A 23207-nucleotide genomic window follows, 5' to 3' on the forward strand; every position below is an offset into this window, starting at 1 on the left:
TAAATAACATAGCTCATATATGTTATTAAATAACATATATGAGCAGATGTTGTCTACAGTAATTATCGGAACCACCAATCAAAGTGATTTACACAGATTTTACAAGCCAGAAAATTGTGTTTCTTTTTGTAAATCCCCCAAACAACAGGAAATACAGTTTATGGAGAACGTTCAAATGTTTTTGCAATTTTTGGGATTAAATTAAAAAACACTTCAATTCAATGATGCTGTGATGATGCACTCTTTTTTATTTTTATTTTTTTATAAAAAGACAGCATCTTGCTCTCTGATTTTCTTGACAGCACATGAACAACGCTGTCCATCCTCACTTAGAAAACATTTCCAAGTTCCAACAATGGATGTTCAAATAAGCATAACCAGTCTCACTAAATGATTTTGGCTGGTCCAAATAAACAGCTGCCATTCATTGTATTTACATGCTGTCAAACCAGGACTGTAAACATTTATACTGGAAAAGGTTTCTCTAGTCGCACTGATTAAAGCTACTTTGACAGGTTGGGCGTGTTAGAAACTGGCTGTCAGATACTTAAAACAACATTTTTTTACACTGAAGTATTGACACTGTTGGAAAATGGGAATAGTTAATTTGAACTTTTTTCACAACTTATTATTTTTACCAAATATTTTAGTAGTCTGGCTCAGAAAAAATGTGATCCCACCAAAAACAGACACTGTTGGTTTCTACTAGACTCAATCTTATTAGTAGGTTATTCCCTTTCCCCTTTCTACATTTATTTAGCATATTCATCTTCAATTTTCCAAATGTATCCTTCATTTCTAGGGAATATATGAATCGTGTCAATGCCCATATCTTCTTAAATTTATAAATTAATTCACATCATGTCATAGGTACTGGGTGCTACTTTTGGACGTCTTTTGTTATCGCTCACACAAGTTCCTACTTTGCGTAATCGAAACGCAACTCGAGGATGCAAGAATTTATTTTTAGGACGGAGAGGAGAGACAGAGGGCTGAACACAGGATACCGAGGTGGGTGGGCGCATGCTCTCTCTCTCTTTCTCTCTCTGCACGATATAAGTGCACTTCTGTGATGGAGAAGCTACCTCACCGCAGTTCACTTTTACGCAGAGGAGATGAACGATCGGATACCCAAATCCAACCCGGCCATGAACTTGATATTGGTGAGTACTCAGTGTCCGCAGCTTTTCTATTAAGTCGGATCAGCTCAAGCACATGGACTCTTCTGACTGAGTGGATGACGTTCACGTTTTCGGAGTAGTTTTTTAGAGGCGTAAATAATGAATGAACTGCATGTGGGTATGTAGGTATAAATAAGCACACGCCTTAAATCAGATTCTGTTTTTTCGAAATGATAACAAAATATCTAACCACGTTATTTTCACATACAGGCGACTGCCTGCGTCCTGTACAGCGAACGTGTCGATGCGCAACTTACTACAGGTGCCAATCATTAGTCTGTGCATGGTGTCCCAAACGCAGTCAGCTATAGTTGTTTGACATCTTTACGATACTCGGTTTCGGGATTGGTCTTATTAATTTGTTGTGTTTATCATGAATGGGTTACTTTAATTCATCATCAGAGCGTTTTACGGAGAAGGCTACTTCTTTTACGATGATCGAAATCATTTTGGAAAAGCCCGTAGCCTATAGGGAAATCCTTCATCCTCGATGTATATGTCCAGATGTGTCATCGTGTAAATGGACTTCTGTCTCTCTGGGAAAGTTTTTGTCTGCTATACAAGCAGTGAACGGAGGCTAAATACACAGTTTGTAAAAGCTGACATAATTATGATGTACACCAGCTAAAACAACACTTTACTGTAAAAGGCAGTGCCATAGAACAGCCTTGTAACATAAGCTTGTACAGGTAATTATCAGTTTTGTTGACACTGTGAGGAGGGATGCCAAGTAAAGTCTGTCATTTGTGTTGTTTACTAATATCATGCTTTGTGAAAGGTGTATGTTGACATATTGGAAATGCATTGAATGTACTTGAATGCACTGCAGTTCTCTGAGGACATATGATGATGGAATACATTTGCGAGTACAGAAAAGGAATATATTGGAGGTTGTTAACTTTAGCTGATGAATGGGGCTCTTGTTTTTTTGTTTACTCCTGAATACTCCTCACATGGACATACAAACAAGATCTTTGACTTTCATCTCTGATTTAGTTTACTTTGGGTTTTGTTGCTGGCTTTTACTGAAATAAATGAAACTTAAATTAGAGGCAAGGCAGGCTGCCTGAAAATGCAGTATTTTCTTTAAATTTGTCATTTAAACTCATTTGTTATTAAATGTGTGCTTAAAGGGGACTGGGACTAGTTATCTCCCTTGGTGTGTTTTGCATGCTGTGCTGCGTTGGGGCCTCTTGCAGGTTTTGCATATGTTCATTCAAAGATGTGTATCAGTGCAGAAACATATCAAACACTGTCGCTCTACAAAATACTACCTGTCATTGTGGACATTGTGTGCTTCTTTCTTTGTGCGTGTGAGTGAGTGAGAAAGAGCAATGCTATTTTGAGATGTGCACAGTCAGATAGTGAAATAGAAATGACTATGTGTACATGTTGGAAAAGTTTCATGTCATTTCACTGTTTTCCCTTTCCTGCAGAGCAGTCTGCATGCTGCAATTTTCCCAAAAAAAGCAAATATTTTGTCCCTACAATTTCTGACACAGCATTTTTGTGTTTATCCAATATTCATTTGTCATTAAGTCATTTTGCCAGCCAAAAAACCATTTACTTTGCCAAATAATGAGTCATGAATCAGGCTGGACTGTCAGTAACAGCCACAAAGTCAATTTTCACCCCTCTGAATCTGCCATAACATTCAGCCTGTTTATCTGCCCGTCAACACACCAACCAAGCCACTCAGTCTGTCTGTAAGTAATTCTATGTTAAAGGGACACTCTACAATTTTGTGTCCAAAACGTTGTTTAGGCTCGGAAATTCAGAGATAAATACACCTCCTACACCTGTGTGCTTTTCCTGTTTCCCAGCATACATTTGACACATGCGGCTGTGGTCTGCTGAAAACACACACTTTTTTTGATTGGATTATTGCCCAGGATGATGTCAGTGGACAATGGACATCTTTCTATCATCTCGCCTGTATTATTGGTTTTGGTAAGCTGATGTATTTCAACATCTAAACAATGGTTTTAAGTGGAAAAGTGAGATACTTGAGAACACAAAAATGCAAATGAGGAAGATTAGTCTGCATGCATGTTTTTGATCAGTCCACAAATCTATCCTATAATCCAGCAGGATTGCATTTTACCAGTCCAACCCATTTTCTCTTATCTGTGCTCTCTTTATCTTTACTCCTCCTCTCCCCATCTCCCCTTTTTGACAGTTGGCTTTAGCTGCTCCAACTTCCCTAAACCCGCAGCAGGCTTTCAGGCATACAGTAGAAGCTCCAGAAAGGTTACTTGGCCAAAACGACTCCACATGGTTTATTTCTTTTATTCAAGACAGAGAAAGGTTGAGAAAGTTATAGTATAACAGGGGGAGGGGGGGATACAAAGAGCGGTTGTGTGAAGCTACAGGACCAATTCTGAACAAACAAGCACAAATGTTTATTCAGAAAGCAATGTTTACCTCTGGAAGTTCCTTCTGCACACCTTACTTCCTCTTTTTCATCAACAGTATCGCTGTTTGCAATAGTGTATACTGTACAAATGTGGGCAGGTTGGTGTGTGACACAGTTGTGATGAACTCATTGATCTGATGAAAATGTGTGCGCGCCCAAGGATGAAGTGATTATCAGGCATAAAGAGCAGCGTTTAGGGAAAGAGACAAAGCTATTGCATTGGTGTCTCTGTTTTATCAAACAACTGTGTGAGTCATTAAAATAATAGCCTGACTCATCTGATGCAAATGTCTGGAGTAAAAGTTTATCTAACAGTGTGTGTCAGTGAATAAGGACAGATTGGTCAGTCCCTTTTATACAACAGTCTTGATTTTTGTTTGTTTTGTATCCATATCTGGCTTGAAATTTGATGGTGTCATTGCTTTTTTGCTTTCAAAATAATATCATGATTTGACATTTAACTTTTTCATTTTAAAGGGAACGCTTCAAAAAGCGAAAGTTGAACTTCAACAGCCTTTGGTAGAATAAGAAGTTAATTATTTTGTCACCAAATGTATCGGAGCAATAAAATATCTTAAATGATACAATTTTTGTTTCAGTATATACTTTACTTAAAATGCCGGCTATATAGATAGATAGATAGATAGATAGATAGATAGATAGATAGATAGATAGATACTTTATTGATCCCGAGGGAAATTCAAGGCATCCAGTAGCAGTATACAGACAGGCAGGACACAAGACATTAGTTACAATACACACCCGCTGTCCCCCCTCCCCTCTGTATACAAAATCCCCCAAACAAGATTTAGCAGCCCCTATGTGACTAAGAATAAACATAATTATATGTTAAACCTGTGCAGTTAGCATTAGCAATTAGACTTAAAACTTCTATAGCATGATGTACATAACCTGTGAGGAGAGAAAAACATGTGTTGGTTAAAAGAGACCTGTAAACAGTTAAAGAGTTTAACTCAACTAAGTCTCATTAGATTGCTCCTTCAAATTAAAAGACATGCCCTTTGCCATCTTCTTAATACCAGCTTTTGAGGCTTTCATTTAATGCGTGATCGTTAGTCCATGTATTTCCACCAAGATTTAAAAAAAAAAAAAAAAATCTAAGAGCATAAGGACCTCGGGTCTGCAGCATGACAGCATGTCCCCCCATCTCCTTGTATGAATGAGTCTATAAACACACACACACACACATGCAAAGCTGGAATCCCCCCTCAGACCACCTGCGTTCTACAGTTAACTGAAGCCATGTGCCTGCTGGATAAGCTGGTGACGTGTGGTTTGGTCCCTTTGTGCCATGGCTTCTCTCCTCATGCCATGAATTTAAATTTGACCTCAATGCTCCAAAAACTGTGATTCTTCCCTTTCTGTGCACTCCAAGGTCAGAGTTTTTACCCCGTTTGTTGACAAGGCTAGAGGCTAATTTATCCTGGAAGCACTTTCATATTTCCACCAACAACTCAAAGGAAGGTTTTCAGTTGTTTTTTTTTTAAAAGAAAAAATAGGTTTTTTACGATTTTGGTCTTTTTTTTGGTAATACATTTAACTTAATTTCATTATCAGTTAAAACTCTCTTCTTCTTTTTTCAACGTCACTAAGCTGTCTGATCTCATGTTTTTTGCTCAATATTTAATTTCTTCGTCTTAGCTCCAGGTTATTTATTCAAACAAACGCTCGATGTGCGCTTAATTTTGTTTCCCAAAAAGAAATGTCATTTTCAGCTCATACAACTTATTGTTAATATCCCTAGTAATCAGCACTTCCTGGATTTAAGTGTGAAAGAAGGTGGAAAGGGGAGGAGGTGAAAGACGAGGGGAGGTGGTGAAAGGAAGAGAGGTGGAGAACAAACTTTACTTTGGATGTCAGTTTCGCACCAGGCGGATCATAAATAAAACAAAAGAATCCTGAAAGGACATATAGAATCATTAGTATTTACATAAATGTTTTATTAAATGTGAGAGGTTTAACATTAACACCAAGGGAAAGTATAGCCTATCTTTGTGTTGTGTTTTAGGACAGACTGGAATATACAGTATGTGTGCCATTTTTTGTTTTCATTCAGAAGGATAACATCTGTCAGAAAGTACATGAACTCTGTAAAATCTTTTATAAAGACAAAACTAAAAACATTGTTTTATTGGCAAAGATTATGTAAGCAAACCGTATCAGATGACTCTGATTTAGATGTATGAAGTTTTCATGAGAATCAACCAAGAAATGCTCAGGGACAGTTTAAGGAAGGTAAAACATCATCTTTTCTACCTTCATCCATCCTGTCCTCAGAGCTGGCTGGGCTCCATGTAGGATATGCCTCTTTCTGAGCATCGCTCTGATGATGTTAACAGTATAATTAAGCTGTCAGTGGCCCCTAGCTGCTGTGTAATTTGGGTTTCCAGTGGTTCATCCATGATGTTGTCAGATGGCAGCTTCAGAGGGGACAAGGAGGGTGAAAAGTTCAATATCTCAGAGTAGCTGATAGACAAACTCACACTCCTACCACAGGATATCTTCCCACAAAATTAATTCACAAAAAAATAGGAAGTTCTTCTTTCCCTCAGTAGCAGAAAGCTACCGTGCTGGCTGGCGTGTAAAACTGTGGTTCCTCCTGACGTGTGTCTCAGAATGTTGACTTTCTTTTTTTAACTAGATTTACAGTAAGAGTCATTTTTATCAGAGATCCACCCCAAGGCTCGGTGTAAAATGTGAGAACAATTAAAGATTTATTTCGGACTGTCATATTTCCATGTGAGATCTTCTTTTTTTTTTTCACTTCTTTTTGCATTTCATAAGCTAATTTGTTTAAGTTAAACAGCATCTGCAAATCAAAGTTAAACGAGTAATACACAACAAGTGAGTTGCCAGTCTGTTCTTGCTCCCTGTTTGGAAATAAGGAGGCTTAGACCATGTCCCAAAGCATCAAAATATGAAGCCTTAGGGACCATTTTTGAATGCTATCCTGTTGCTCAATATTTTCAAAGTTGGTGACTTTACCCCCAGTGGGTCACCAGGGGGCGCTAAGGGGGTCTTGGGAACTTCATGGAAAAGTGAATATATATATAAACACAAAATGTTTTTTGTGACATCAACATTTTAATATATTTACATGTGTATGTTATTTAATGCTGCTTATCAAAAATGTTTGTGATTCTTTTTTTTTTTTTGCCATTCTTTAAGTAATTGATAAAAGCACATACCACTCTAGCCTATCAGAATCAAGCAGGAGCTTTCTACCTATCAACAAATGTTATGTTTAATTTTAATTTGCTGTTGTTATAAGGAATTGAATACATCTTGAGAGAGGGGATGTTTCTCGCCAGAGAGTAATGCTTTAAGTGCATGGCATGGCAGAGTTTGTAAACCCCAGCTATAGCTTATTGTTGTGATGTGGCTTCAAACTCAGGAGACGTTTTGTACCAGAAAGTCTTTTTTGGGGTGAATAGTCACACACACATAGGACTCTCATCCAGGAGACCAGGGTTTGATTCACGTGTTTGTCAGCAACAGTCAATAGTCATGTTAACTTATTTGGGAAGTGGGGTCCGAAAAAGGCCATGTATATATGATCTCTACATTCCTTTGCTCTGTCAGCACATTAATACAATGATATTTGAAGGCAGTGGCAATGGCAAAATAATACAAACCAAGCCACTTCCACATGTGCTCCGGCTCATGTGTGCTCCTGTCTGAAGATAAATCAGTCCTCCTGCCAGTAAACTTATCCTGCCTCCAACCGTAGATTAAAGTGGAAGCTACAAGTGTAACCATACCCACATAAAAAAAAAACCCCAGGTGATTGCCTGTCAGTTGCTTGAGACACTCCACCCTCCTGATGTTTCTAAATTGATTCGATGTGGTCACAGGGCTTAATAGTGTGTATACACTTCTTAATTTGAAGAGCAAGACCTATGATTATGGGTTTGATTCCCGCTGGGGCCACCCATGCTACAAACAAACATATGCAGCCAGATTTTTGCTCAGCAAGTCGCTTTGGATGAAAGCGTTCCACCAACTAAGGGTTAGGTTAGGTGAAGAGCGCAACTCAAACTAAGGGTTAAGGTTAGGGTAGGGTTAGCTGCACTCAGAGGTCGATTTTGCCGGGAAAACCACTGAGCTCCGTGTTCTGTTTGAAGACAAGGTTTGTATTTTGGTGCGTACAACCTTTAATCTAGTTTTTACTGTCTTTTGTCTGTGACCTTCCCAGAAAAATATCTGCACAGATTGTGCAGTGCATAATTTGAGGACTACTACAATATACAATTAAACATGCATTATATCTAAATAAATGTATACAGTGTTGTAGGTTCCAAAATACTAATGTAAATGGATAGTAGATAAAAGTAGAGTGTAGCACAAGCAGTATAGTCAGCAATATATTTTTACAGGTTTTATTCCATTATTTAACAAGGGTCACATGCAATGAACATAGCTTCATTTGTAAAATACAAAGTAGATGCAATGCAAACAGGTTTCTAGTCATGGCTAATTTGAAACCCCTGTCCCTGGCTAGGCTTTGTGTTCACGCAAACCCAAAATATGTCTTCTCTCAATAACAAACACAAGCACACATTGACACAGACATGCACTTCTATACAAAACACTGACAATAAAATGCTTTCTTTACCCATGCATTCGAATGGTATATTGTGTTTTGTGATAACAAGTTTGAAGGTAAATAGAGTAAGTGCAAAAATACACATTGACAGGACATCAATGGTGTGTAGTGGCTCAACTGCACAACGGAATGGGTGATTTTCTTTCTTTTTTTTTGTACTCCAGTGGTAAATGGGGAAAGCCCAGTAACCTCCAACAGTTTTCTGTATGAGCAGCAGCCAGGAGAGAAGACCGCAAAGTAACACTGTGGAGGACATGACCAGCAACACACACACGCACACACAGACGTAGCAACACACATTCCTGCTTGCAGATGCATGGATGCTTTGTTGTTGTTTATCACATGAATTCATTCATTTTTGAAGATTCTCATACAAACATGGTGAAAAGCAGAAAACCACATGCAAGCACACACACTTACATACACTAAAACACACACGCACACAGGCGCACACACACACACACACACACACATACACACAATGCAAGGACGGCCTATTGTTAGTTTGTCCAAGCGGTAAGGATGTATCCTAGCCAACGGGAAAGTCCGCAGAGCCAATGGTGGAGGGACTTCAGGGTGTAAGGGGCCAGATGTGTGACATCTGGTTTGCATGTGGTCTCAAGCAGCTGCATGGCTGCATGTCAAAAATGCTCACCTACTGATATCTTGCATTTTACAAAGGTTTTCCAGTTACTGCTCAGGTGATGATACTCAGACTTCTTTTTGTAATGGGTGGCTTTACAATGTTGTAGATCAGCGTGGATTTCAGTTAGCAGACAGTGTTACAGAGCAGCTGTAAAGGGTAAAAGACTGCTGGTGAGGTCAGGCATCACATGTCTGAACAATTATTGTCTGTATTTCGGTGTCTGACTTAATTTTAATTAAATACAGCTTTGGCATCACACAAACATCTGAAATCATTTAACTGCTGAAGAAAAGTTAGGATTCCAAAAGAGCAGTAAAAAACATGTGATCCCTTAATCAAGAGTAATAGTCAGGCTTAAAGCCTTCTCACATAATTTAAACTCGATTGTGGCAAAAGAACAAAATAATATTGCACAAAATAAACATGCAAAGATTAAAAATCGACTGTTTTTCAAAAGCCCTTGCGCATTAATACACATCCACGAAGCTGCTCAGACTTCTCCTTGTCTCCATGAACTGCGCTCTATAAATCAGAGGAAATCACTTCAGGACTGTTTGTCCACCAGGAGCTTCAACTTTACAGTTCTGACCTTTTAGTCAACTCTGTCTTACTGGAAGCTTTGAGTTGGCCAGTGCTCGAAAATTTGAAAATATTTAAAACCTTTAGCCAGAGAGGAGACTGAGCACAAGATGAGTTTTATTACGGATTTTTTGTCAAAGCTGTGGGCTCATTTCTTAAAGCTCTGTTGCTTCTTTTCCTCACAGCTCTTCACAGCTTCTCTGTCCTGGGCTTTCCAGCAGCAGGATGTACCGCCAAAATACCAGTACCGTGACCCTGTGACTTCTGACCTCCTGCTGTGCGACCAGTGTCCTCCCGGTACAGCCGTGAAACAACACTGCACTGCAGGCATGCCCACGGAGTGTGAGGCCTGTCCTGAGAGGCATTTTGCTGAAAACTGGCATTGGGGGGACACATGCCAATACTGCACCTCGGTACGTAGAAGGACAAAAGGTTCTTATCTTCATTCTAAAGTGCAGTTTTCTGCTATTTAAGATGTGCAATTTTATTTTTTTGTTGGCGTTACATAAGTTTCCTTTGTATATATTCATGATTAAGAGGTTACATGAAATTTACCCTTTAAATCATTGTCAAGTATTCTACTACAGTATTCAGTAGTGCTATTTTCATAGAAGAACTAAACATTGCTGTATGATTTGGAGCAGCATCTGTCATATTTTAAAACCGCTGTTTCCACTTAAGTTATTGTTATTAAAAATGGAAGTTTGTGTTTATTGTGACAGAGTGGTCTTCCCCCATAGTTTAGATGCTTTCCCCCTTGCAACCGTCAATTATTGGTGTAATGTATTATGACCCCTAGCCCATACTTTGCATTATATGTTTGGCTTGTCTTTAAATACCTGTAAAAGTTTTACACATTAAAATTTTAATTTTTTAAAAAAAGCTCTTCAATAGAAAATTAGCACTAACCATAACGGGATATGTTCCAAATATGTGTAAGCTCTGTTCACATGTGTTCACAACAGATTTTTTCAAACACTTAATTGTTCACATGCAGCAGCACATTCTCCACATGTGTGTGATGATCTTTTGTTGTGTTTAGGTGTGTAAAGAGAGACAGCTTGTGAAGCAGCAGTGTAACAGCACCCATGACCAGATTTGTGAGTGTGCTCCAGGTTTCCACCTCATGGTGGAGTTCTGCATTGCACACAAAACCTGTCCACCTGGCCACGGAGTGACATCTTTAGGTAATACAGAGATTAACACCCAGATTATCCCTTTTATTATTCTTATGTACATGTACAACTACAAACTGGTATGTATGATATAAAAAAAGTCAAATATTTTTGGAGGACTGCACGGTGGCACATGGGTTAGCACTGTCGCCTTGTAGCATTGTAAGTTAAACAACACAGTGATCAAAAGTATGTATTGAGGCATTGTTTAGTATTTTGTATATAAATAACCTTGTTTAATATCTTTCATTTAATCCTCTTTTTTAATACTTTACTCTGTCACACTTGACTGTCACTCTTTCATATCAGATCAATTCTTTGCTTTTCTGGTTGCCAGGGAGGAATTAACATTCTGTGAAAGCAGAAACACACTTCAATTACAGACCAGGATTTCACAACAATATGTCCTCTCCCTTGTACTGCTGCAAGCCCCTCTCTTTTTACTCTGACTTCCTCAATTTCTCTGAATCAGATCTGTTCCAGATGCAGACGCCTCCTTTCACAGAACCAAAAAAATGTTTTTCCCGCCCCTGATTCCTTCTCAGAAACTGTCTCTCTTTTTCTTTCAGTCTCTCTGTCACTTACAGACCAAACAAACACACATACTATCTGGTTAGCAGAGAAATATGCACTTACTAGTTGAAGACAGGTAATACTGTAGGAGCCCATATATGAAAGGGCTTTTTTCTGTGCATGAGAACATACAACACAACAGGATACATGTCCTGCTTGCACTACCACATCTGACCTGCTCTGAGTTTTGGCAGTGATCGCTTAATTTTGAGAGTTTAAAAAGGCTCTCTACTTCTGCTTTTCAGAATAGAGTCAAAAAAAAAAATAAAAAATAAAAATATATATATATATATATATATATATATATATGTGTGTGTGAATCAAAAAACAATATATAATTAGGTGGATCAGCAGAAGTGATGTAGAGTACTGGACCTGATTAAATGAGAGGTAAATTCTGTTTTGATGGGTCCACTTTTTAAAATTCTGTATTAACAGAGATTTCAATGTATCCCCTGTTATCACACATCCTCATGCAGTAACACTGTGCTTGTGTACATTCTTTACTCAGTTACACATTAACTACACACATTTTATTAGCTCTTCAGCAGTACGATAGTTGTGTAAAGCTAAAACTAATTTGAATACTGAAATGAAAACATTTCTAACAGAACGCTTACCTCATCCTTGAAAGGAAAGCTCAGTTCCTTTGAATTGTTTCGGTATGCAGGAGTGTCAGCAGTCGCTGTCACAGTGACACAGCATGCAGGTTTTTTTTTTTTTTACCTCCAAACCATACTGCTCTGATGACGAAACTGTACAGTAGTCTTTGAGAGCAATTTAAATTGTTTCAGCAACCAGTGTAGTTGCAGGTTATTTAGATTAGCATTAAATAGATTTTGTTAACAGTCAAACAGGGGACATGAGGTGTGAGTATGAAGTTTAGTTGGAAGACTATCCATAACACTACTATGCATGTTTTTGTTTAAAGAGATTTGTGGAGAAGATTTATTATTGTAAGATGTCCACAATATATGTAGGTTTTTATATTTCATTGCCACTGATGTTTCTTCCCTTTTTGCTCTAAATAATAATTAAATCTCTCTCCAGTTGCACCCAAGAATATGTCATCATTTACATCACATTTTAGACATGCATTTACTTCCTCTTCTGTTATCTTTCAAAAGGGAAACTTCATCCGTTGATAGTTTATCTACATAATAGCATAACGTTTTCCTGCATTACTGAAGCAGGGCTTCCTCTTGACATTTAGTGTGAAGTGGCACAGACATATTTCCTACTTTCTTTTGCATTGACAAAGGTTTCTTTGTCAATGCATCAAAGGGTAACAAGGTAATTGTTCTAAAATTCAGTTTTAAAACGATCTTTTTCTGACATGATGATCACAGAGGCCAATAAGGGCAAATATGCTGCAAAGATTTCCATTCAGAAATGATTTAAATTAGTGAACTGCAAAAATATTTTTCTAAGACATTTCAAAATAGTGCAAATGCAAATGAAACGATGTGCTGCAAAAAGCTGAACGAATGAACTAACAGTAAACCTTGTAAGTTCACTGTATATTGGATGTCTGACCTAGAATTGAATACTGATTCTCTCCTTGGTGAGTCAATACAGTGAGCAGATTAAACAGAGATGCTGAATTTCCACATTCCTGTGAACAGATATGATATTTATTCTGTAACCACAGAGCAAACTGGCACCACACTTCTCATGACTTCATCTTAGATCTGAATCCAGCCATTGCTTGGATGAAACAACATTTTCCATGGAGTGTGGTCATAATTCGACCCCTGTAGCGCTGACACTGTTCAAGGATGAGACAACATTTTCCACAAATACCTCCACCGTGCATATACCAACAGACTTGAAAGCCTAATGAAGCTCTGCAGACATGAGGCAGCATTTCAGGGGATTCCCCTCAGCGAAACTGAAGGACTCATTATGTAATTTTTTGAGTTGTGGTTAAGACCTAAGACCACAGGATGTTAGAAAACTGATGCTTCAGGCTGCCAAACAATCCTTCTTTTCTCTTCTACTGCTTATTTGTCTGCTTCTCGCTGTGATTCTTTCTGTTTGTGTGAATGAAACATCTTAATTCATTCCAGCTGATTTAACCAGGTTTTTTCAGAGACTGGTTTTGATTGTTTATCAACTTGGAAAGACCCAATGAAACATAGCATAGACGACACAACCACATACTAGATGAATGAAAGAAACACATATTTGTCTGAATTGTTAAAATCTCTGAAAATTAAAATGTCTGCAGCTCCAATTATATTGAAAAATATGTCTGACGTTATGTTGTTATTTTTTATTTAATCTTTATTTAACAAGGTGCACTTTGAATTTTACATTGCAAACAATTTAACTACACAAGACTGCAAATGGGATCTAAAACAAAGTGAAAACTAGACTAATCATTAATTAAGGCAAAGTAATTTAGCTTTACATATACAATATGCTTACATTCAAATACTAGAACTACTGTTTAAGAGTAGAAATACTGATTATATCACAAGATAACACCAAAGCTAATCTTTACGATTTATAAGTTAAACAGGACTTTAATTATTTTTGCTGCCATGTTTCAGTTTTCCGTTTGTGTTTCAGTGCTTCTATATACACTATGTATAAATCTTTCTTCATAATTTTCTGCACATTCAGGAAATTCTTAGAACAAAAACAATGAATGAAGTGAGTAATTGAAACTGTTGACAGTCAGACTGACACGTTTTCATGTCTGCACTTTACATGCTTCGTCATCTGTGCTGCTGACTGTACACCAGCGGTTTCATGTTTTTATGCTAAATGGAAGTCGTTTTTTCTAGTAAGAACACTCTGTGCCGTGAAAGCAGGAAACTAATTAAAGGTTAAATCAAAAAAGCAGTACAGTTCGTCCGCCCACACGCTCTCACTTCTATGCTCAATCAATAAAAATAGAAATAGGGATGTGATCACACCACCATGTTGTCATGTGTGCAGGAGGTCACTTATCAGAAGTTGTTATGGTTTACTGTAATATTGTCACCATAACTACCAAATAATATTTATTTACATATATTGTATATTTTTGAATTGATTCCATACATGAATGTTATTTCATGTGAAGTCTCTAGGAAGCTTTTCTGTTGTTTTCTCTCACTGTGTTTTATTTGATGAGTTATTGAAAAAATCAGGTCAACATCTTTTCCTGTGAGTCATTCTGATGATTTAGCGGATGAATCACCTTGCTCTGCGGGCAAAAGTCGCGACGTGAAACTGATGATGTTCGAACTGTATGTTCATCTTCATCCTCAACCAACCTGTGTTGGACTTCCTATTCAGAATTACGATATAGAAACTAAGAGTGAGTCATTCTGAGGATCACATTGTCTTCTGTCCCCATGATAAGATGTCATGTGTATGTCCATGTGGTTGCAGTTCTTAGAAACTCATCATCTTGATGTTTGATCCACTTCGAAATATGTTCCATGTCATGTACGCACACTGAAAAAGAAGATGTATAGGATTAAACTTTAAAGCTGTAAACAGCACTCCTGCCATCTTTAGCGTTCTAAACGGTATAAATTTAGTGAAAATCATGTTTCTAACTCACTTCAATCCTTATTGTCCTCTGTGTTTTTCTTAAAGGTACACCAGTGAGTGACACTGTGTGTGAACGTTGTCCCTCTGGTCATTTCTCCAGCGGTGGCTCCTCCACAGAGCCGTGTAAACCCCACAGAAACTGCTCTGATTTGGGCTTGAAGACGTTGAGGTGGGGCACGTCGACTTTAGACAGCGTCTGTGCCTTACTGGACTGCTCACAGCATCACACAATGTGCTACACAGGTGAGCTGTTTACTCTGCAGTATGGTTTAAAACACTGTAACTTTAAGAGGGACTAATACAGCATTGAGTGAAAGAGGAGATTGTTTTTACAGTGTAAACATATCATTCATACACACGTGATGCTTTTCTGAAACAAACCTCAATTGTCAACAAGTTAAAGTCAGTCAGAACTTAGTTATTTCAGCGATGTGGTCATTTTAATTCCTGAAGGCAGGGGATTTCCTTGGTTAGATCCGTTGTCCAGATTCCTTTCTTTTCCAAAATTCTTGCGTGTCTTAAAAAACAACCCTAAAGAGTAAAGCCAGAGCAGAGGGTCGAATTGGATGTTTACAACAACGACTGTCATAACGACCCATGATGGATCAATTACGCCTTAAACTGTCATACGTATCCTCCACCTTCAAAAAGAGATGAAACTGAGTCAGGCACATGACAAGCGGGTAAGTCTTTGTTACTCACACTCTAACTATGGCAGATGTAGACTATTAATTCAAAACGAAAAGCCTCAAATACAGATGAATCCCCAAAGTTTAAGAAACCACAGACACTGAGGAGCACACACATGCAGATGAAGAGATCCCCGCACACTCATGCACACTTAACAACACTAACAAAGCTGTCGTTCCTCGGGGGAAGTTGACGCTCTCCTCAAACATTCATTCACAAATTGTCTTCCTGCGAACAACACAACCACAGAGACACGACAGCAGATCCTGGAACAGTTTAACATTTTTTCACAAAAATGTGAAATTGAAAGCAGTTGGGGTTCCCAAAGATGCAGCGTGATTTGGAGAAACCACCAGTATGTCCATTTGAATTATAGGGGAATCCAAACTTAAAGTTCCAGACAACACAGGCCATCAAGCCTTATTAACAGGAAATGAAATTATATTACTCCCCTAGTAGTTTTACTGAAAGGTGTTGTTTTTTTTGTGTGTCCTGCAAATCAATCAGACAACATTTTCCCGAAGACGGGAAAATACAAATACTTGCTGCTATTGGATTTCCACAGCTTAATATCATCTGAAGTTTCACTATCTAGGCTCTTTCCTGTAACTGGTGTCAGGTTAAGATTGGCCGTAGCTATAGCCAGAACAAAAAAATTACATAATAAAAAAACAAATAGATGATGAAAAGGTGTAGCTGCTGGGTGAGGAGTAATATGTTTCAGCAGAAAGTGTAGCCATGGCAGCTTTGATAAGTCAGACTGATGTCAATGGAGGATTTGCGCAATCAATGGGGAACAAAAAGAGAGGAAATCCTTTTAATTTTGCTTTGGTCATCAGAAGTCTTGACACACACAAACGTGCGTAAAAAAAATCTAGACAAATGTGGCTCTGACGAGATCGAGGTCAGACTCTAGTCTTATATCACATACGTAGCACAAATGAACACTCTTCGACCCAAAGTAAGAAGTGAGATTAAGATTTTGCTGCACACAGGTCAATGTGACCATGAGTGACTAATGATGGAAAATGAGGGTTTATGTTAAACATGAATGTCAAAGATCTGAATCAGTGCTGTCGCTTACAAAGCATTTTCTATCTAAAGTTTGCGAACATGAGACACATTAGCCATGAGCTATTGGTCATACCAGACTGAGTCAGACTGTAGCATGATAGTGTGATTCGACAGAGGTTACATCTTATTGCTGACTAATTTAACTTTTTTTTAAAATATACATTATCGCCTTGTGTCAAAACTAAACAAAAGCTGCATGAGTCAGTTTCAGCATTGTCCCCAGGAGAAACTGCAACATTAATTATTTTTATGATTTTACGAATTAAAGCTGTGAAAATGAAATGCATATCATAAAATTGTCTTCATACATCTCACTGTCTTTGTCATACATTTCAGATGTGACGCTATGCGAGGAGGCAGTCTTCCAGTCCCTCTCCTCCCTGAGATTGTCCTCTGTGCCCCTGGAGCGGCTGTTGGAAAGTCTCCCCGGGCGAAGGGTGGATCATAAGAATCTGGAGAGGCTGAAGAAGGCGTGTTCTCCCCAGCAGCAGGTTCTCCAGCTGCTTCGGCTGTGGCGGGAGCAGAACAAAGACCAGGATAAGCTGTTTGGCATTATACAAGGTACAAACAAAAATTGTACTTCTTTAGTGTTAGCATTTTTTCCCTTGTTGTCCAATTTGTGTTTCAAAGAGTGCATCTTTTTTTTCTCTAGGTGTGAATCACTGTGAGAGGAAAGTCTCCCGTTGCAATGGCCTGAAAAATCTGACCCTCGATGACCTCCTAAAGGTCACCGGCAGCTTGCCGGGAGTCAAAGTTCGCCCGGAGGATGTCCGTGCTGTTTTCTCTACCTGCTTGCCTCGACAGTACATCCTGCAGCTTCTTCACCTCTGGAAGACAGTGAACTATGACTTGGATCTAGCTAAAGGTCTGACTCACAGTCTGAGGGTGATGCGTAGCCAGGGGGCGCCTCGCCATCTGCTGAGAGTCCTCAAGAAAATCAGCCGAATCATAGGAACCACGTTAGCGCACAAGACGTACGAGAAAATGTTTGTTAACATGCTGCAGGATGAGTTGTGTTTCAAAGCTCTTAAGCCTTTAAACGAATAGAGAACTGGAGGTACTAACTGGAATACACGCTACCTAAAGCATAAATTAACACTAATGATGACATCGTCAGACATAACAACACAATATGAAGACACACACACTAAGGGAGCAAGGGGATAGATGTATGCAAAAAAAGTTACAAAAAGGGTCAAGTGATAATTTTATGTCTTTTAAGATATCATGAAATGATATCAAGCTATGCATTTAGTGCTAAGGTGTTTTTTTCTTCAAGAAACATAAGAGCAGGTGTTTTTCTATCAAACCCCCATTTTGCAATGAGAGTGTTTTATTTGTATGAGGAAAGGAATGCTCATAACTTCACCTACAATCCACAATACAGGTCGACAGTGATTTAAAAAAAAAAAAATCACCCATCTGTATATTCCAGGCAAAACTCAAACAACAAAATATATTGATAAAGAATCCAGGGAACTTTTTGAAAAGATTCTGTGAACATAAAATATTTAAGATGTAAATATCACACCGATTTTATGGAAGAAGGGATGGCGGATATGTTGTTTTTATTATTGCTTTCTCGTTGATTAAGAGGAAGGATCTGGTTTCATAATGAAATCTGTCTTTTTTCTAAAGTTGTCCTTTTTTTGGTTTGTTTTGGACTGCTGGTAAGTAAAGCTCACCTGAATTATTTTTTTTTCTTCGAAAACTGCCAGCTTTATGAATGTACAAAGGAGTGCAATGTGTTTTCTATTTAAAACTTTTTTTTCTTTCCGAATATGTAAAGGCTTGTTTTTATTACTTTTTCAGAAATACTGGATTCCAAATGCTGCAAGTTCACAAAGTGATATTTGTTTTTATATTTTGTTTGATCACTTTTGTATTATGAAATGTAAGGTCTTTATTGTATATATTCCTGACTGGTCCTCTTTAAGCTTGTGTAACTTGTGAACACTATTGTCCAATGATCTGATTAAAATCAGTTTTTGAAAAAAATAAGTCTGTTATTACTAAACAACTTAAAAAACAGAACATTGGGCTTTTTATGGGGTTGACTAACTGAATTATTGTCTCTCAAGTATTTGCCCTTACCTATACTACTTACCTATACTACTTACCTATACCTATAAATCTTTTACTACTATAGCTACCTATACCATTAAATTCTGCTTTCGAATATAATTCCTTTGCATGGGGTTGAAAATACTCTGCCACCAAAATGAATGGGTGTTAATATTAGACTACAAATGTACAATTTAAAGGCTGAAAAATGTGTGCCCACTGTAAATGCAGGGCTTTTACTTACAGGTTAGTATGTTCAATGTATGGTATTGCTAAACAAAAGGGCCAGGATGTGTGCTTCACATTTAACATGATCTTTTCATTTCTTAAGCAAAGTTTGCAACTAGGAACCTGAAAAAAACAATTTGTGACATCCATCAAGTTATGTCACATATCTAATGCTGAAAACACACGAAATCTACAATATCAACTGCCTTGCATTGACATTTAAAATGGTGAGTATGGACAGCGAGTATGGATGGAAACCAAAACATCTGGTTGCCCAGCATTGGGGTTTTTGATTAGCAACAGGGGAGTCATTTAGTTTGTGACACCCTGCAGAATATGATTAATTTCTGTGACACATGGTCATGCAGTATGTCTATGAACCATACATTTTTTTTAATTTATTTTTTTTATAGTGAATAACCTACACATTTGACTGTTGAAAGACAGCAAGCTGGGATGTTTCATTGGAAAAATCCACTTTTGTAAACCAAAAGATCTTCACAGGATTAAACTGTACGCAAAACAGTGTGATTGATCTGTCAAAGAGGCTGAAAAAGGCTTTTATAGTTTTGGTTCGATCACAGTCTCAACACAATTAGCTGGAGTCAAAAAAGGATGTTATGGTTAAAAATTGAGGCAGATAGGGTAGGATTAAAAAACTATTCTCTCTATTGGCGCAGAAAGAAAGACCTATAAGAGCCAGTTTAATGTAGCCTAAATAATTTGATTGCTGCTAAACCATTTTCTTCATTTTCTTTAGAGGATATTTTACAATTTGGATCACAAATATTTTCATCTGTCTTTGAAAAATCTTTTCCACATCACATATTTCGGGATGTGTAAGTGTCAGTTTGTGCCTGGGATTTTCAGTGGGAAATAAACCTGAGTTTGACTCAACTAATGAGCTGCAATTACCAGTATTTAGATTTATTTCAGGTACCTACATGAATTCAGCAGAAGCAAAGCCTCCGATAACATGGAATGTGTCAGGACAAAATGATCAATAATGTTCAATCAAATTTCATTACTCACTGTTTTTCTTGCACCAAATGTTTTAAACTCTCAACTCTCGATGGCCTCAATGCTTTTCTTTGATTAAATCCTTATTTTGTTTGAATCAAAATCTTATTAATTTACTGTGGTATTAACCAACATGTGCAAGTTGGCCCTGATCCCTTAAATTAATTATAAACTTAAATTATAAAGGTTTAATTGTGGTTATTCATTCTCTGGAGAGGGAGAAGGAGATTAAACACATTTACTATTGTACTTGTTAGAGACTTTGCAATATTTTAAGACAACGAATTTCCAGTGGCTTGACCTCAGTTTTATAATACTGTACATTCCATTCGGCAAATGTCTGACTCAGTGACACATTTCTAAATTAACAATGTGACTTATTGGTATGTTGCCCCATATTTGCAGCTGTTTCAACGCCTTAAGAGGTTCCACGGAAATTTTAGAATCAGTTTCTAATTGAAGTGATTGCGCAATACAGATATTTTTTGTTACACGTAAGGATTTTAAAAAGTTTAAATCATGTTAGTCTAATAATGTTGTAAAAGTGTTGATTGAAACTAATAGCTACACAAAGGTACAAAATATTATTCATAATTTATTTTGATTCATTCCAGATCATAAAGATAATCGACAAGTCGTTCTTTTTCAGCAAATATCCTGAAATTATTATCCTCATAATTAAAAAACTCATATGTGGGGCTTTTATCTCTTCTTTTACAGGAGGAGAGCAGGGCAGGCAATATCCGTAGAGACAGTAAAAGACGTGTTTTGCAGTTGCTTTTAGGACAACAGGGCATATGGGTGTCAAAACGAATGAGCTTTTAATTTGAAGCCGCTTTCAAATGAGTTGCTTCTCAGAAACAAGAGAAAACCAGAACTAGTGATTGTACTTCACAGCAAAGCTACTTCTTTATCACTTTGAAATCTCTTGTGTCAAATTCAACGTAAAGCTATGTGATGTGGAAGTGGTTTGACCTTTGATGATATTTTTTTTACTACTCATATTTCACAAACCAGTACAAACCCACCCACACACACAGTGGTTCCTTAGGAACAGTAGAGTATATAAAGCAGCCGATCACTCCGTAAAGTCCTCTTTAACTGAAGCAGCGACAAGCAAACCATCAGTATGGTAAGTTATTTGAGACATCATTGTGAATTTAAAATCACAAGAAAATATTATCTGATGTCGAGGCAGGTATTCTTTTGTAAATCTTTTTTTTACTAAGTAGTAAATTGACAGAATTTGTCAACTGTTGTCATATTATATTGAATAAACTGTAAGAATGTAAATTTAATTAATGTAAATTTAATTTGAGCAGCTTAGAGTTTGTTATTATAACTGAAGGTTTCTGAATGAAAACTTTTATATCTAAAATGTTGTTTTGCAAACATTGTCTGCTTCAGGTAGTGCGATAACCAATTACAATGTTTGAGGATATACAATAAAATAAAATTCTGTCATTCACTTATCCTGTAAGTGATTGTAATAAACAGAATATGAAAAAGTTACAGTAACAGTTGTAAAAAAAAAAAACAACAGCTTTATTATTTTCAGCTATGATCAATGTTTGTTTTATTTTAAAAGCTCTTTCCTTTTTTGTGCTGCTCGTTGGCTTATTCATGTGCATCTTGTTGTACAGGTGGTAAAAACGTGCTGTCACAATCAGTTGTCTGTTCAACAACATTCATAGAAGTAAAGATACTCCAGTTGCATTAAACAGTAAAGCTGCAGTTACAGAACATTTTGGTAACCTGTGCCCTTTCCACAGCTGACCTTACCAGTGCTGCTCCTCTTTTCTGCCGTGTCCAGCTCTGTCTCTGATCCCACCTATGAGCACCAAGATCCACTGACAGGAGAAACCCTCCTATGTGACATGTGTCCACCCGGCATGCACATGTCCGCGCACTGCACTGCCACCATGCCAACCAAGTGTGTGACGTGCAGAGAGGACCACTTCACTGAGACGTGGAACTACCTGCCCAGGTGTTTGTACTGCAGCACCTTCTGCCTAGACAACATGGAGGAGGAGAGGGAGTGCACGAAGGTCAGTGACCGGGTCTGCCGGTGCAAAGAAGGCTACTACATGAAGTATGACTTCTGTGTCAGACACACAGAGTGTGGGCTGGGACACGGAGTTCACACCAAAGGTAGGCCTACTGTATAAATTAAGAAGAAAGAGAGTTTTGACTAGGATTTTTTTTCCCGCCAAAGACGAGTTAATATGTTATAAATGATTTAAATAATTACACTTTTAACTACTGTCAGGTTTATTGTAGTTACATTTGTTTAGTTCACATAACTGTTGTGGATGTGAATCAAAAAAGGAGTCAGTCAAGAAAACATGTTTCTCCTGTATGACTACATCATTTCAAACGTGTAAAAGATATACATTCTTGGTATCTGTAGATGTAATAGTTTCACTAATGATCCATACCTTTTATCATTTTCTTCAGGCACTATAAACAAGAACACAATTTGTGAAAGATGTTTAGAGGGCACCTTCTCCAATTCATCCTCTGCACTGGAGCCATGTCTAAATCACCAGACGTGTGCCAGCGGACAGATTGTGTTAATGCCTGGAACGATATACTATGACACTGTGTGTGGCTCCTGCACAGGTCTTGCAAGCGAAGGTTTGTACTGTCAATTTAGGTTTGCTGTGTTTTGCCTTACCCACTAACAATTATTAAAATTTAAAGATAGAATTGGATGGTGATTGTTTGCGTTTTGAACTCATGATTTACCTCTTTGTTTCCAGGTGAGACACTCAGGACATTTTTCCTAGACTTGCTCACCCCGGACAAGATGTCTGTGCCAAAAAAGAGGAACTGTTTGACCAGGTGAGGACACTCTCTGTGATTCTCTCCCTCTGCTCTCTTTACGTGTGTAGGCTTTTCTACATGTAAGCTAATAAAAAACAACTTCTCACATTATGTTCACAGGTCAGCAGAGAGGAGGCGGACCAGGCACAGATGTCCTCTTTATCACATTAGAACGTGGCTGGCAGAGGCCACACATGAGCAGCTGATACAGCTGCCAGAGATGCTGAAGACTTTACAGCTCCACACCCTCTCAGACAAACTAGAGGAAAAACTGAGTGAGCTGAAGCAGCAGAATCCAAATTGTCTTTTAGCTCTCTGATGCTCTTCAGACTGACAGAATTAGGTCATAACAAGATAGGCTACCTCTTTCTTTTATCTTTAGTTTGACCATCTAAAAACAAGTATTTTATGACATTTTAATAGTAACAGTTACTTAGACTATGAGAAGTGTGTCAAAAATATTGACAGGAAAATAGTTGTACTTATGTAAAGTTGTGAATTGTCAAACTGACACTTTTCTTGTCCAACACAGCAACCAAATAAAGATGTTGCAAAAATG

General features: G+C 37.8%; 2 protein-coding genes across 2 annotated transcripts; both read left to right on the forward strand.

Moving 5' to 3' along the window:
• Window positions 1–1072: 1072 nt before the first annotated feature.
• LOC306824712 (tumor necrosis factor receptor superfamily member 11B-like) lies at window positions 1073–18511 on the forward strand (the record flags this gene model as incomplete). The annotated part of the gene is given in 7 exon segments (XM_079344983.1): window positions 1073–1102; window positions 1104–1163; window positions 9635–9862; window positions 10492–10636; window positions 14792–14989; window positions 16847–17071; window positions 17163–18511. Coding segments are annotated over 7 exon segments (1281 nt in total). The 3' UTR covers window positions 17558–18511.
• A 2418-nt stretch (window positions 18512–20929) lies between these two features.
• On the forward strand, window positions 20930–23207 carry LOC306824161 (tumor necrosis factor receptor superfamily member 6B-like). The gene is made up of 5 exons (XM_079344180.1): window positions 20930–20954; window positions 21595–21973; window positions 22280–22459; window positions 22585–22666; window positions 22769–23207. The coding sequence occupies exons 1-5, from the start codon at window positions 20952–20954 to the stop codon at window positions 22965–22967; spliced, it is 843 nt and encodes a 280-aa protein (XP_079200306.1). The 5' UTR covers window positions 20930–20951; the 3' UTR covers window positions 22968–23207.

Source organism: Symphodus melops (assembly GCF_947650265.1).
Source record: "Symphodus melops genome assembly, chromosome: 5".
NCBI lineage: Eukaryota > Metazoa > Chordata > Actinopteri > Labriformes > Labridae > Symphodus > Symphodus melops.

Coding starts and splice junctions, on each gene's coding strand:
- LOC306824161 (XM_079344180.1), top strand. Junction 22,460..22,584: donor CACAGGTCTTGCAAGCGAAG/GTTTGTACTGTC, acceptor CTTTGTTTCCAG/GTGAGACACTCAGGACATTT. Junction 22,667..22,768: donor AAGAGGAACTGTTTGACCAG/GTGAGGACACTC, acceptor TTATGTTCACAG/GTCAGCAGAGAGGAGGCGGA.